This window comes from Zalophus californianus, chromosome 6, assembly GCF_009762305.2.
Source record: "Zalophus californianus isolate mZalCal1 chromosome 6, mZalCal1.pri.v2, whole genome shotgun sequence".
Lineage (NCBI taxonomy): Eukaryota > Metazoa > Chordata > Mammalia > Carnivora > Otariidae > Zalophus > Zalophus californianus.
The window spans coordinates 77433676-77449350 of record NC_045600.1 but is presented as its reverse complement, the minus strand read 5'-3'; the positions used below and the strand labels follow the sequence as shown (position 1 = coordinate 77449350).

At 35.6% G+C, this 15675-nt stretch overlaps 1 protein-coding gene across 2 annotated transcripts in view; it reads left to right on the top strand.

Annotated features, from left to right (window-relative positions):
• The window catches only part of AQR (aquarius intron-binding spliceosomal factor), a 113174-nt gene that overhangs the window by 35851 nt on the left and 61648 nt on the right, over positions 1 to 15675 (top strand). For both annotated transcript variants that reach the window (XR_003516061.2, XM_027572737.1), the window contains exons 9-13: positions 3011 to 3087; positions 6629 to 6693; positions 7884 to 8000; positions 9492 to 9605; positions 11200 to 11303. Coding sequence is in view for 1 of the 2 variants with exons in the window: in XM_027572737.1 (XP_027428538.1) it covers positions 3011 to 3087; positions 6629 to 6693; positions 7884 to 8000; positions 9492 to 9605; positions 11200 to 11303 (477 nt within the window). In the remaining variant the exon portion in view is untranslated. The remainder of the gene's footprint in view (positions 1 to 3010; positions 3088 to 6628; positions 6694 to 7883; positions 8001 to 9491; positions 9606 to 11199; positions 11304 to 15675) is intronic.

Genomic DNA, 15675 nt, shown 5'->3' with positions numbered 1-15675 from the left:
AGGTACTAGTCTAGGTATAGGGGATATAGTGGAGAACAAAATGGAAGTGATTCCTGCTCCATGGAGCTTCCATTCTAGTTGGGGAAGACAGCAGCAAACAGATCAATTATGTATTATTTTAGATGGTGATACATGCTAGGGAGAAGAATAAATCAAGTATAAGGATTAAAGAAGCAGGTGAGGGTTATGGGTTCTTTTAATAGTAATATTTATAATCAGTTGGGTAAGTCTGGCAGTAAGTATTTATTTCACCAAACAAAGTGCTGTTAGTAGGACACGGGAAGGATCTGCATGCTCCGAGAGCACTCTCTCTCTCTCTTTCTTTCTCTCTTTCAGGCTAACTGGTCTAACTGTGACCTTGCCTTATCTACGTGTGACTGCTGGCGGCAGCACTCCTTGTTCTGTTTCCATCTTTTATTGTTCTTTTCCACTCACTCCTTTTTCTGTACTTATGGAAATATGCTGAAGACTCCTTTCCCTTGGACCTAGGATAACTTTCTAGCTCTAGCTTATTTTTTCTTCCACTTAGAGTGCTCTGTACATGTGTAGCTAATAATGAAAGCTGTGAGTATGGATGAGATGATTTAGTGAGATACATAAACCCTGAAAAGAGGGTTGAGGACAAAAGGAAGTGAAACTTGGAGTTATGCTGGTGGTTACTGAAAATGGAAAGAACTGTAAAAAGGTGCATGTCAGAGAAATGAGTTTCTGTGTAAGGGAGTGAGAACTATAAGGACAAGATGTTAGGGTCAGAGTAGGAAAGTTCCTTCTTTAATTTCCAAGTCTAGTCTCATCTCTCATGGTGTCTTCCCACCCAACAGCCTCTTGATTGAACTAATCACATGGCATCTGTACTACTTGACTACTCTTTTTTTTAAACCTGCTCTTACCATTACCTCAATATGATTTAACCATAAATCTCTGTGGCTGGCCCTGTCTTCTCTGCTTTCCAGTCTTTGTGTAACACATTGTGGTATACAGTTGGCCCTTGAACAGCACGGAGGTTAGGAGCACCAGTCCCCCCCACCATACAGTCAGAAGTCCACATACAATTTGTGACTTCCCCAAAACCTGACTGCTAATAGCCTGCTGTTGACCAGAAGCTTTACTAATAACAGTCAGTGAACACATATTTTGTATACTATATCTATTACATACTGGACTCTTACAATAAAGTAAGCTAGAGGATAAAAAATGGTAAGAAAATCATAAGGAAGAGAAAATGTATTCACAATACGGTAGTGTATTTATTGAAGAAAATCTGCATGTAAATAGACCTATACAGTTAAAACCCGTGCTATTGAAGGATCAGTTGTACTTCTGTTTGCCCTGAACTCTATTTTGGCTTAAGTAATAGTCATTGTTTTTCCTCCTAAACTTGCCTTTCTGGACAATTTCTCTTAATTCTTCCAGACAGTAGGGCTTGGAATACTCCAGTCCTTTGACTAGCAGTTTATATCCCATCAACCAGTCCTATTGGATCATCTTTTGTCCTTTTTCTTCTTTCTTGTCTATTCACACTGCTGTTGTCTTAATTCAAGCCTTCACAGCTCCTGACTAAAGCACTACAATAAATTCCTATTTGGTGTTTCTTCCAGCTTTCCCACAACAATGAGCCTAACTAGCCATCTCTTTAGAAAATTTTGTTTTCTTTGCCATATTCCTATTCACAAGCTTTCAATGGTTTCCTGGTTCCCATAGGGTAAACTCTAAACTCCTTGCAGTGGCATTCAAAAACCCCCAGCTATTTTTTTCGGTGACTCCAAATCCTTGGCCCAGTCTCTTAATTGTTTCTTAAACATTGCTTCCCTAAGTACCCTTTCCCCTCCACTCCACTTAATTGAAGGCTAACCTAAGCACTTCTAGACAAACTACTTTAGGTCACAGTGCTTTCTTCTTCTGAATTCCAAAAACATGCTGTGTGTTTTTTATTGAAATGCCGGCTGTTTGTGTAATGGTTAGAATATGTGTAGTTATTTAGAGAAAAGGTTCTATAGTCAGACTTAACTAGGCTGCACACTTGCTTGCTGTGTAACTGTGGGCAAGTTAATCTCACCTCTTTCAGCACCAGTATGAGATTGGAACAGTAAGCAGTACCGATTTCATAGGACTGTTGTCAGCATTAAATGAGATTATTCATGTGAAGTACTTAACACAACTCAGATCCTGACACACTAAGTGCTCAGTTAATGTCAGCCGGTTTTATTAATTACATGCTGGTCTGTGTTACTAATTACCTTTAAATTATAATACCTCTCATTCAAGTACATTTTAGTCATTCCCCTCCTTTGTATTTCCGGGAGGACTGGCGTAATCATTTGCAGCTGTCCAGTACCTGATGAATGTTTGTTGATTTATGGTACACAGTGCATCTTAAATTAGTAATATGTAGAAGAAAATTGTTGGGTTTTTTTAAGTTTTTTTTTTTTTTAAGATTTTATTTATTTATTTTTGACAGAGAGATAGAGAGCACAAGTAGGCAGAGGGAGAGGGAGAAGCAGGCTCCCCGCTGAGCAGGGAACCTGACGTGGGGCTCGATCCCAGGCCCCTGGGATCATGACCTGAGCCAAAGGCAGCCACTTAACTGACTGAGCCACCCAGCCGCTCCTAGATAATTGTTTTTAAACCAACATTGAATTTTTAGACATTGTAATATTCTATTATATGTGATACTTCAAACATATTAAGGTATAAAATTGCTTATTTTAACTACATACATAAACATAAAATTTGGAACCTTAAGAGCGACTATAAATGAAATTTTAAAAACTCCTTTCTAGTTCTGACCTTTAAATCACAAGTGAAAACTTTCATAGTAAGAGAAAGGGTTGTTTCTTAGCTGGCTTATTATACCAGTAATAAAGCAGCTGTGTGTTCAAATTATAGTCCCAGTTTCAGAGAGAAATGGAACATTTGAACAGTACAAGAAAGGCTTGTTTGACATTTAATTTTACTTTTGAAATAATTATTTTTCAAAAATAATTTGGTCAATCTTATTCTCTGATTTTAGAGCCTATCAAGAAAGAAGATTTCTTTCACAGCTCATACAGAAGTTTATCTCTGTGCTGAAATCAGTGCCTCTTTCTGGTAACTATCTTCTCTTAGCTCATTTGTGAAGTTGTCATTTAGGTGCCTCTACAGTATTTACTAGTCTCCAGTCTAAAACCTGCTCTTGGAATAGTTTTAAATCATAATGACAACATATCTGTCCTCCCCTTTTCATGTATATTAACAGTCTGAGTATTATGACTGCCTTAAAAATTCACATGTTTTAAAGGTACCTGCATGGTTATTGAAATACTCATTTACCTAGCAAATATTTTTTGAGTTTGCTTGCTAGACTTAGGTCCTGAGCAAGGTGCAGGGATACAGTAGTGAACAAGACAGTTACAGACCCACGTGGAATTTACAATATGGTGCTAGATAGTGTTTTTAAACAACATCAAATACTGTTTGGAAGGGAAAGAGTTATTTTTGAGATATGAGCTACAAGACAAAATGGGAAAGATTTCCCTCCAACATGGCCTCCACTTATTGATGAAACAAATATATGTTGTGTAGACTATATACTTAAAAATATACCGTGATTATACTATATTTGTGTGTGTGTGTGTGTGTGTGTGATAATGACTGTATACCAAGAGGGGCTAATTACATTATGCTGAGTTTGCAAGATCTTTATAAGCATTTAGTGAATGTACATAGAATAGTTTTTACTTAATAAAGGTGTATATATGTTATATAAGATTGGCTAATAAAATTGTATTTTCTGAGTGGGATATAATCTAAAAACAGCTCTGTAGATGCATATTTAATATTTTTGCATCAGAGATTATAGCTTTTTTTAAACTAAAATACAACAGGATTACTTATAAATGCCGATCTTCCAAGTAATATTATACAACTGAAAATCATACCTATGATTCAGTGAGGAACAGATGCTAATGCTGTCCATCAGCTATACCTGATTTGAGGCATAAGATTAGTCCCAGCATTGGTGTAAAGAAAAAATTGTCATATGCTAATCATCTAAGTCACTTAATATTAGTATTTTTAAGTCTTTCAGTTAAGTGGCTTAAATCTAGAAGGAAAACTTAGATTTCTTTTTTGGGGCAAAAAAGGTAGTAATGAGTGCATAGAAGTGCTAATGCCTGTCATAATTAAGGTCATAAAAATGGATATCTCTATAGAATGTTAATTTTGGGGCATCGGCAAGGTTTGAAAATCAAGTAACAACAGCAACATGGGACCTGCATTAATTTTAACGGTCTTCAAACCACCAGCTGTTACCATTGTTTATTTATTGCCAGAAAACAAAATTTCTTAGATTGACCTTGAGCTTTAATCAAAATTTGTTAACTCTGGCAGAGGAACCAACAAGATGATGAAAGTAGTGTGCCAGTTCAGAGGGTAAAGATGGATGGATTATATAGTTAGAAAACAGAAAACTGGTTTTTAAAAAAAATAAGGATCATAGTTTCATTTTACAGGGTCATGAAAAACAACATATCCTATCGGTTATTATAAAGGAAATCTGTGTAGGTTGATCTGAGATGTCAGGACTGCTGTCAGAAGAAAGGGAAAAAAAAACCCCCCCACAATGTACATGAGAAGCAAATGATAAGGATATCTTGGTGTCTGAAATTGGAATGACAAGGTTTCAGCTCTAAGAGCTACAAGACAAAATGGGAAAGATTTCCCTCCCACATGGCCTCCACTTATTGATGAAACAAATATATGTTGTGTAGACTATATACTTAAAATATACCGTGATTATACTATATTTGTGTGTGTGTGTGTGTGTGTGTGTGTGTGTGTGTGTGTGTGTTTGTTTAAATAATTGTAGCTGTGTGTCTAAACAATATGCCCAGTAGGGCCAACTTACATAAAAATACGCAGCTTTATTCACCAGAGCTCAGAAGTTGAGTGGCAAGCATCATGTTCTAATTTTAATTTTAAATAGGTCATTGCCAATAATTTTCTCAAACTATAAATAAAAATACAGAGTACAGAGTTTGCTCACTTCTTAAATTTTGGAGAAAAATATTTTCCTTCTATAGTAACAAGAAAAAATAGCAGAGGACTAGTTTGAATGGATTTAATTTATAAGTTGCTTCTTTAAATTCTTTAGTTTCAACAGCTATATGACTAGATTATGTCTCAGAAAACCTAGATTCCAGTTCTAACCAGCCATTATTTTATTCTACACTTTTACCAGGTCATTTTCTCTGGTTTTTACTTTCTAACCTGGAAAATGAGCCAAGATAGGCATTCTCTGAGGTCTTTTCCAGCTATGAAATTTCATGGTTATGTTATTTCACGGTCTGCATTTGGAGCATGTGTTAACTAGAAAAGTGCTACTTAATATTTCCATATATTAGTCACAAAAGTATTCACATTTCTTTCTTCGGATGAAGCCTTCTATTTTCCTGTATACTACAAATAAATTAAATATGTGGATTTATTTAAGCATTCATAGGTTAAATCTAAGCACTGGGGTTAATCGCTACTGGGAGTCCTTAGACGAAGCAGCAGTGGGGACCCTGGAATTATTTCCTTTTTAATTGACAGAATCTTGGCAGGATGGCTTAGCTGGTAAAATGGTAGACTATTACTTGGCATTAGAAAAAAAACAAAACTTGTACTCTAAAAGTTTGTCATGTTATGAGGTTGTAATTATTTAAAAACGAAAGTAAATGTTTTTAAAAATAGTACGTTAATACTCATGAATAGCATAAAATAAGGTAGTGATTTAAAAATATTTCATTGCTCTGTCATTGACATTTTAATGTGAAAAAGTAATATATATATATACACACACACAGTGGAAAAAAACTCCTCTAACAGTTGTCCCTTTTTTTAGTTTGGTGTGTACCTTTCCCACCCATTTTCTTTGCATTCTACAGATATCTGTGTCTGCATGTATACATACATATATGTGTTTATGTGTTTGAGACAAGTTCTAGAAGTTCAGTGTGTGAGGATAAGAAGGAAAGTGGGTCAAGAACTGATTTAAACCACCTTTTTAGTTCTGTTTTTAGACTGCCTTTTTAGTTTTTGTATCGCTCGGTTTTTTCAAATCTAATCATAAGTACAGGTCATTTTTTTTTTAAAGATTTTATTTATTTTATTTGAGAGAGAGAATGAGAAAGAGTGAGCACATGAGAGGGGGAGGGTCAGAGGGAGAAGCAGATTCCCTGCTGAGCAGGGAGCCCGATGCGGGACTCGATCCTGGAACTCCAGGATCATGACCTGAGCCGAAGGCAGTCGCTTAACCAACTGAGCCACCCAGGCGCCCAGTACAGGTCATTTTTTATGACTAATTATTACAGACATTAGTAGATCTAAATCTAAGCCCTTTAAAAATATTTTTGCAAACCTGATACTTTAAATGTGTTTCTGACCCAAGATAGGTTTTTCATTTTCTTGTATTTGTAGAGCTAAACATAAGGATAAGGCCTGCCTTTTTTGAAATATAGGTGGGGTCCTTACTCTGAATCATGATCCTGTCCTGATGAGTAATAGACAGATGACAGTTGCAATAACTAAATAACTCTGAATTTTAAGATTTAGTACGTTGAATGGCCTAAGAAAGAAGATTCTAACATGTTTTCTCTGTTATGTCTAGAACCAGTCACTATGGATAAAGTTCATTACTGTGAAAGATTCATTGAACTTATGATTGACCTAGAGGTAAGAAATGTGCAGTGATTTTTCTGTTACATCATCTTTAATGGGGATAAGATTGAGTATATGACTGTATGAAATATATGAACTATTTCTTCATTACTTCAAAGTGGCCTTAGTTTTTTTTACCTGTTTCTAGGTGTAACAGAGAGAGGAAAGTCAAAAGCAGTTGGCCCTTGAGGTTTTCAAATAACTGTCAGATGGCTGTTGTTTGTAGAAAAAAATATATAGTGTAGTTATTAAACATGAGTCTAGCAATAGCATTTTATTTTCTATCATATTTTAATACCCCATCATAGAGGTTTTTGGTTTGGGTTTTGGCTTTTTTTTTTTTTCCCCATCATAGAGTTTTAATAATGGCTGAAGTGATGGGTTTATGGCTGTCTCTTTAATAATCTCACTTTTCTAAACGTGCCTAAATATTGTTGATGAAAAAAGATATAGCTGCTATTGTCAGTTTTTTAAATTAAGATTCTTAAAGAAGATTTCATAATATTAGGTGCAAGATTTTGACAGAAAGTTCAGATGCAGAGTTGGTGTAATTCAGATTGAATTCATTTCCTTTCCTTTCCCTCTTTACTGCAGGAAATTGAAAGAAAATCCTTTGTGTTCATTTCTTATCTGGAGAGAGAGGGTGGTTTCTTGACATAAGGATTAGGGTTTTGGACTCACAGCCATTCATGAGATCTTTATTCAGATTCTAGTTCTGCCGGTAACTAAAATATAACCTCTGAGGATCTTGATAACCTCCTCTATAAAATGAGGATATTTGATTAGATTAGAGGTTTTCAAACTGATTATCACTATCTTGACATTGTCTTACTGACTGTCACAAGGGGGATGTGGGAAGAAGATATGGAGAAAGAAGTCTCCACGTAGGGATCCCCAGTCCCTTTTCTCTCAGAATAACACCACTTTTAAATCTATACACAGTACATATTGGAATTTCATACAGGATTTTGTTTGAAAACTACTGGCCTATATATCTGTGAAATTTCTTCAGTGCTGGATTTTATTTTTAAACATCGCCACTGCCTTTGCTTACCGGCATTGACCAGACCCCTTGCTTTGTGCACCGTGACTTTTGGGAGACTAGACGGTACCTTGTATGTGATTGACACTTCTGAGCAAACTAGTAGATTTTACCTCTAGCTGCAGAGATCGTACAGACTTATTGCCATGTTTATTTTCTCTAGGCCCTACTCCCCACAAGGCGCTGGTTTAATACCATCCTGGATGACTCCCACCTTTTGGTTCACTGTTACCTCTCCAATCTTGTTCATAGGGAAGAGGATGGCCATCTTTTTTCCCAGGTGAGCATTGATACATCTGAACGGTTACATACATTTTTCATTTCTAAATTGATCTTTTTTTTGCCATGAAACTAATACCAGGGGATGATATAAAGGACATTTTGCTAAATATTGGATTGAATAATGTAAATTCCTAATTAGTCATTTTAAAGTAAAATCAAGTCTTAATAAGAGCTTTTGTTAATCATATGTGATTTTATTATTGGACTAAATTATGATCTTGGCAATGTAGTCCCAAATACTCATATATTGTATGTTAGTAACCACTGTGGAATACAATAGATGATGAGCATTAATTTCAAGAGAACTATGCCCTAATATCATGGCTGTCTTTCCATAAGATGGTGGTGACAGAGACAGTTGATAGCATGGAAGTGTTCATTTGCTACCTTGGGTAGAAAGGAGTATTAGTGTTTCACATTTCTTGTTTCACATCTCCTTTTCAGGAGGAAAGTCTTCTAACAAACTTCTAACACTTGCCTTTCAATGAGATCATACTTGGAAATACAATTTTTATGTGTTTACATACTCTTTTAAGAATTCTCTTATCTTTTTTTTTTTTTTTAATTTAGAGTGCACAAGCTGGGGAAAGGGAGAGAGAGAATCTCAAGCAGACTCCCCACTGAGTGCAGAGCCCCACTCGGGGCTCAATATCACGACCCTGAGATCATGACCTGAGCCTAAACCAAGAGTCGGACACTTAACCGACTGCGGCACCCAGGTGCCCCAAGAATTCTTTTATCTTGCATCTATATTTTTTCTCATTCTCTTATTAAATTTCTGTCTAGTGATTTGCCACATACATTACAACATATTAAAATTCTCATATCTGATCTTCCATAGATTAGAATTAGGAATAATAAAGATATGGGTTGATTGCAGCCAGTAGATTCTTGATGCCATTGCTAGGAAGGGAAACCAGGCCTTCATTAGCAGCAGTAACTAGGCCAAAGAAAGGGCTTGATGGCCATGGAGACTGATGAGAGGAATAAATATCTTAGCTTTCCTCACCTTGCTGCTTTTCCCTAATAGAAGCAGTACACAGGGGAGAGTATCTTTAATTATGAATTCCAAAACCTTCATTCAGAAAATTCTGTATTAAGTGGCATAAGTAAAGGACCTCACAGGTTCCCCCTACTGGTCTAGTTCTATAAATTTGCAGTGATGTAGTTTTTTTCCATTAGTGTTTGACTTCCTTAGATCCTTAATGTCTGTTCATTATTGGGATTACAGTTTAAGTTCCTCTCTGTAGAAGTAGACCATGTATATGAAATAGACTTTAACAATTTATTCAGTAGACTCATACTTTATTCTTACACAAATAACACGTTTGGATATGTTCTAAAGTGTTTGTTGCAGTGTTTATATTCCAGAGTTTTTCAGCACCTCTGAGAAGTTATATGGACTTGTTTATTCTTTATAAATAGTTTTTGTTCCTGGTTTCTTGTTCTTATGTTCACACAGTTTAGTAATGTAAATGTATCCTTTCAGCTTTTGGACATGCTTAAGTTCTATACTGGTTTTGAGATTAACGACCAGACTGGAAATGCGCTGACAGAGAATGAGATGACCACAATTCACTATGACAGAATTACTTCTCTACAGGTAACTGAAATGCAGTGCAGCCTATGCTTCTGCTTCATCAAGTTGGGTCACAAATAATTTAGTTTTGTGTAGTACAGACAGAAGAAAGTACTAATTTAATGATGTTTTCATATTGAACTTTTTAAATATTGCTAATTCTGATGAATCCATGGGAAAAAAATGGCTTTCTTCAGTCTTGAGAATCACGATACTGATACTTGACACTCAAATTTTCTATCAGTTACTGGGCCAATTTGATGCATATACTTACCATTTTTATTTTATGAAAGACCATTCCAATATATTGACAAAGTATGTGTGAGCATTTTGTACATTTTAAAAATAAACAACCGTAATGGGACTGAAATTTGCCAATACAGCTCAGCTATGTCCACAAAGTACCTTTGTTTTCTATTACTGATCTCATCCTGCTCTTACTCTTTCTGGTGGCAGAAAGAAACTTTTATTTGTCACTTTGAAGAAATTCAGTTCTTTCTGTTTTAAAGAGGCTTTTTGGGTAAAGACTGAGTCAACTTAAGTTCAAGTTGTCTTTCATAATCAATTCCACTCTCTCTCAAGGACACTCTGCTCTCCCTCTTCTTTCCCAGAATGGTATCTGGATATGTGGAGGCACTGTGATAGCCTCATCATTTTGGAAGAGGAGTGATCTGCACAGAGTCCTGGCTCAGATGTCTTTTCCTGCTCTTCTCAGAGCAGTAGTGTTTTTATCCTTCTGCTTCTGCCCTTGAAGTGACCACAGCTCGTGTGGCATGTGGTCTGCTCTCTTGGCACCGGGCAAGGCATGATGATGGTTCCTGAGGAGCTTGGCTACCTCCTTGCTGATGAGGTTCCAACCTTGCTCTTGGCGGTGCTAGAGTTCTCCTGAGAGCTGACTCTCATTCATTTCCTAGCTTAAACAGCTCACTGAGGCTTGGGTTGCAGCGTCGGTTTGCTGTTACCTGTAGTAATCTCATGGCATGCTCAACAATAACCTTGGCAACTTGTGGTGCCATCTACTATGAGGCACATGAAAACATCTGGATCTTCTCTGTGCCACGTGGACTTTAAGGAAGAGTAGGGATGTTACCTTTTACACTCTTACCCAGTCACTGTAATGCTGCTATTTCTGTTTTCTTACAGCTTACCCCATGGTTGGTTGGGGGTGTTACCCTGAGAGGTCCTTTCTTTCCAGAGTTCCAAAGTAAAAGCACAAACCACTGTGCTTTTGAATTCTCCCTCAAGCTATCTCTCCAGTGGGAATTTCCCTTGGAACTTTCTTTTAGTTTTGTTGCGCCGGTTCTTCATAATAAAGTGTTTTGTTTTATTTTTCTGCCTTCCTGTCAGTGAAGCTAAGGCTTTCATGGCTGTTTTCATTTATTTTCAGAATACAGCATTAGAAATAAAAAACTGAACATTGACTCCTTGTTTTTGCAATCCTGCTGGAATAATTCTAGTTTTTTCCCATTGTATTGAATGCTTCTGGCTAAATAAGGCAGAGGTCACATATGAGAAGCATAAGAAAGAAGTGCATTAATATTTTTTAAATATTATTTTTATAATGTATATAAATTGTAGTTAATATGTAGGCATTAGTTACTGACTTTATCTCTTCCAGAGAGCTGCTTTTGCACATTTCCCTGAACTCTATGATTTTGCCCTCTCAAATGTGGCAGAAGTAGATACTCGGGAATCTTTGGTCAAGCTTTTTGGACCTCTCAGGTAAGTCGACATGAAAGGAAAACTGAATTTTAATTTTCTTTTTGCTTTTAATCATTTTGCACTACTAGGTAATGTAACTTATTGCACCATTCTGTTGACAGCTAAAACTAGTGCTTCTCTCTAGCAGTTGGTATCTTTAAGTCACTTAGATATAATTATTGATCTTCTGTTTTGGGGGGCAGAATTTATATTTTTCATAACTTAAACATTTTCCCTAAATCATACATTTTTCTTAGAGTAGAACATAAAACTGGTATCTCATCAATCATAATATAAAACAGAAACCAGTAAATGTGTGATATTAGAATATGTGTGATACTAGAATATGAGAAAAATTTTTGTGTGTTCAAAATTTATGAAATTAGTAATATTCTTTGACACTTAGCTAATATACTTTTTTGAAAATGGTAGTAATACATTTATAGTACATGGTAGGCTCTCTACTAAGTGTGTAAATAATCCTCAAGACATTCATTTGTGTGAGGAGTAGGTACCATTTTAGAAATAAGGTCACTGAGACACAGAATTGGTAAGTTATTTGCCTAGATCAAATAACAGGTAAGTGGCAGAGCTGGAATTCCAATTTCAAACCTAGGCAGTCTTAACTTTTAACCGTGTTGTTATCTCCCCATTGTCCTTAATTCTTGGGAGAAATTATGTTTAGTTCGTTGGCTATTTAAAATGAAACAAATTTGGTTTCAACTTGAAAGTTGGTTTGGTTGTTGATTTTCGTAAGATTTAATAATGACTCTTACAATAACACAAAAATCTGTTTCATTCTCTTAATGAACTGCATAAAGTTCCATTGGACAGGTCGACTATACTATTTTTTAATCACTCTACTATTGACACATCTTTACCTTCTCAATTTTTGGCCATTACTAACAATTCAGTAATGAACAACATTGTTTCTGTATCTATATAAAAATTCTTGGTACTGATTCCCAGAAGCAGTATAGTTGACTGGAAGGAGTTGTGTTTAAAATTTGTTACACATTGCTGAATTTCCTTCAAAAATATATATCGATTATACCAACAGCATATGAGGATTTCTTTCTGTCTCTACCCAGTAGGTACACTAGCCTTTCATTTTTGCCAATCCAAGAATAAAAGAATCCTCATTGTTTAACTTTGCATTCTGTGATTTTCTTGGGGGAATTAAGCATCTTTCTATTTTTCCTGGCCATTTACATTTCCTCTGTAACTTTCTTGTTATCTTTTGCTATTTTGTATTTCATTGCTTGTACTGATTTTTTTTTTTAAAGAAACCTTTATGTATTTTGCATGCTCTGATATTTTGTCTAGTTTGTGTTGCAGTTATTTTCTCTCAATTTCTCACTTTTAAACTTTGTTTTGGTGTATTTTGTTATTACGAATGTTTTAAATTTTTAATCCTGTCAGTCATTTTTTAATAACAATAACAAATGGTTTATGTAGAAGGTCTTCATCACCATAAGATTATAAAATATTATATTTTAAAACACTTCCATAGATTTTTTTTTTTACATTCAATTTAGCTGCATAATCCATATGGGGAATTTATTTTTGCCCATAATGCACCTTTATACTCTTGTAAATTATTGAAGATGCTAAAGAACTTTTTTAATGTGGATTATAGCCATTATGTTTACTATATTAGAAATTGAAACTGGAAAATTTTTAAATACTTTATTAAAATCAGTTAAAAGCCTATTATATGTTAGCATACGTAGCGTTAATGAAAAATATATTGTCCAAAATTAAAAAAATATATAGTGAAGAGTGGCATTGTTTTGCATTTTTGCAAATCTTTTTTTTAATTTAAATTTTAGTTAACATACAGTGTAATATTGGTCTCTAAAGTAGAATTCAGTGATTCATCACCTACATACAACACCCAGTGCTCATCACAGCAAGTGCCCTCTCTAATGCCCATCACCCATTTAGCCCATCCCCCACCCATCTCCTTCCATCGACCCTCAGTTTGTTCTCCATCATTAAGAGTCTTCTATGGTTTGCTTCCCTCTCATACTTTTTTCCCCATTCCCATATGTTCATCTATTTTCTTTCTTAAATTCCACATATGAGTGAAATCATATGGTATTTATCTTTCTCTGTTTCACTTAGCATAATATACTCTAGCTCTATCCACATTGTTGCGAATGGCAAGATTTCATTCTTTCTGATGGCTGAGTAATATTCCATTGTATATATATACCATCTCTTCTTTATTCATCAGTCAGTGGATATTTGGGCTCTCTCCATAATTTTGCTGTTGATAATGCTGCAATAAACACTGGGGTGCATGTACCCCTTCAAACCTGTATCTTTGTATCCTTTGTGTAAAGACCTAGTAGTGCAATTGCTGGATCGTAGGGTAGTTCTCTTTTTAACTTTTTGAGGAACCTCCAAACTGTTCTCCAGAATGGCTGCATCAGTTTGCATTCCCACCAGCAGTGCAAGAGGGTTCCTCTTTCTCTGCATCCTCACTAACACCTGTTGTTTCTTGTGTTGTTTATTTTAACCATTCTGACGGGTATGAGGTGGTATCTCATCATGGTTTTGATTTTTATTTCCCTGATGATGAGTGATACTGAGCATTTTTTTCACGTGTCTATTAGCCATCTGGATGTCTTCTTTGGAAAAATGTCTTCTTTCCATTTCTCAACTGGATTATTTGTTTTTTTGGGTGTTGAGTTTAATAGATTCTTTATAGATTTTAGATACTAACCCTTTATCAGATATGTCATTTACAAATCTCTCATTCTGTAGGCTGCCTTTTAGTTTTGTTGTTTCCTTCGCTGTACTGCAAAATCTTTTTATCTTGATGAAGTCCCAGTAGTTCATAATTGCTTTTGTTTCCCTTGCCTCCAGCAGCATGAAGTAAGAAGTTGCTACAACCAATAGGTTTCTGCCTGTGCTCTCCCCTAGGACTTTGATGGTGTCCTGTCTCACATTTAGGTCTTTCGCCATTTTCAGTTTATTTTTGTGTGTGGTGTAAAAAAGTGGCCCAGTTTCATTCTTCTGCATGTTGCTGTCCAGTTTTCCCAACACCATTTGTTGAAGAGACCCTCTTTTTTTCCATTGGATATTCTTAGCTGCTTTGTTGAAGATTAGTTCACCATATAGGTGTGGGTCCATTTCTGGGTTTTCTATTCTGTTCCATTGATCTGTGTGTTTGTTTTGTGCCAGTACCATACTGTTTTGATGACTACAGTTTTGTAATATAGCTTGAAATCTGGAATCGTGATGTCTCCAGTTGTTTTTCTTTTTCAGGATTGCTTTGGCTATTTGGGATCTTTTGTGGTTCCATAAAGATTTTAGGATTGTTTGTTCTAGGTCTGTGAAAAATACTGGTGGTATTTTGATAGGGATTGTATTAGGTGTGTGGATTGCTTTGGGTAGTATAGACATTTTAACAATGTTTGTTCTTCTAATCCATGAGCATGGAATGCTTTTCCATTTCTTTGTGTCCTCTTCAATTTCTTTCATAAGTGTTCTATAGTTTTCAGAGTACAGATCTTTTACCTCTTTCTTTAGTTAGGTTTATCTCTAGATATCTTACTGTTTTCAGTGCAATTACAAATGGAATCAATCCTTGATTTCTTTTTCTGCTGCTTTGTTATTGGTGAATAGAAAAGCAAAAAGTTCCTGCACATTGATTTTATATCCTGTGATTTTGCTGAATTCATGTATTAGTTCTAGCAATTTTTTAGTGGCATCTTTTGGGTTTTCTACATAGAATATGTCATCCGCAAATAGTGAAAGTTTGACTTCTTCCTAGCTGATTTGGATGCCTTTTATTTCTTTTTGTTGTCTCATTCCTGAGGCTGAAACTTCCAGTACTATGTTAAATAATAATGGTAAGAGTGAGCATCCTTGTCTTATTCCTGACTGTAGGGGAAAGGCTCCCACTTTTTCCCCATTGAGGATGATATTAGCGTCTTTTGTATGTGGCCTTTATGATGTTGAGATATGTTCCAACTATCCCTACTTTGTTTAGGGTTTTTATCAAGAATGGATGCTTATTTTGTCAAATGCTTTTTCTGCATCTATTGACAGGATCATATGGTTCTTATCCTTTCATTAATGTGGTGTATCACATTGATTGATTTGCAAATACTGAACCACCCTTACAGCCCAGGAATAAATCCCACTTGATTGTGGTGAATTATTCTTTTAATGTACTATTGAATTCGATTTGCTCGTATTTTATTGAGAATTTTCACATCCATGTTCATCAGGGATATTGACCTGTAATTCTCCTTTTTGGTGGGGTCTTTGGTTTTGGAATCAAGGTAATGCTGGCCTTGTAGAATGAGTTTGGAAGTTTTCCTTCCATTTCTATTTTTTGGAACAGTTTGAGAAGAATAGGTATTGACTCTTCTTTAAA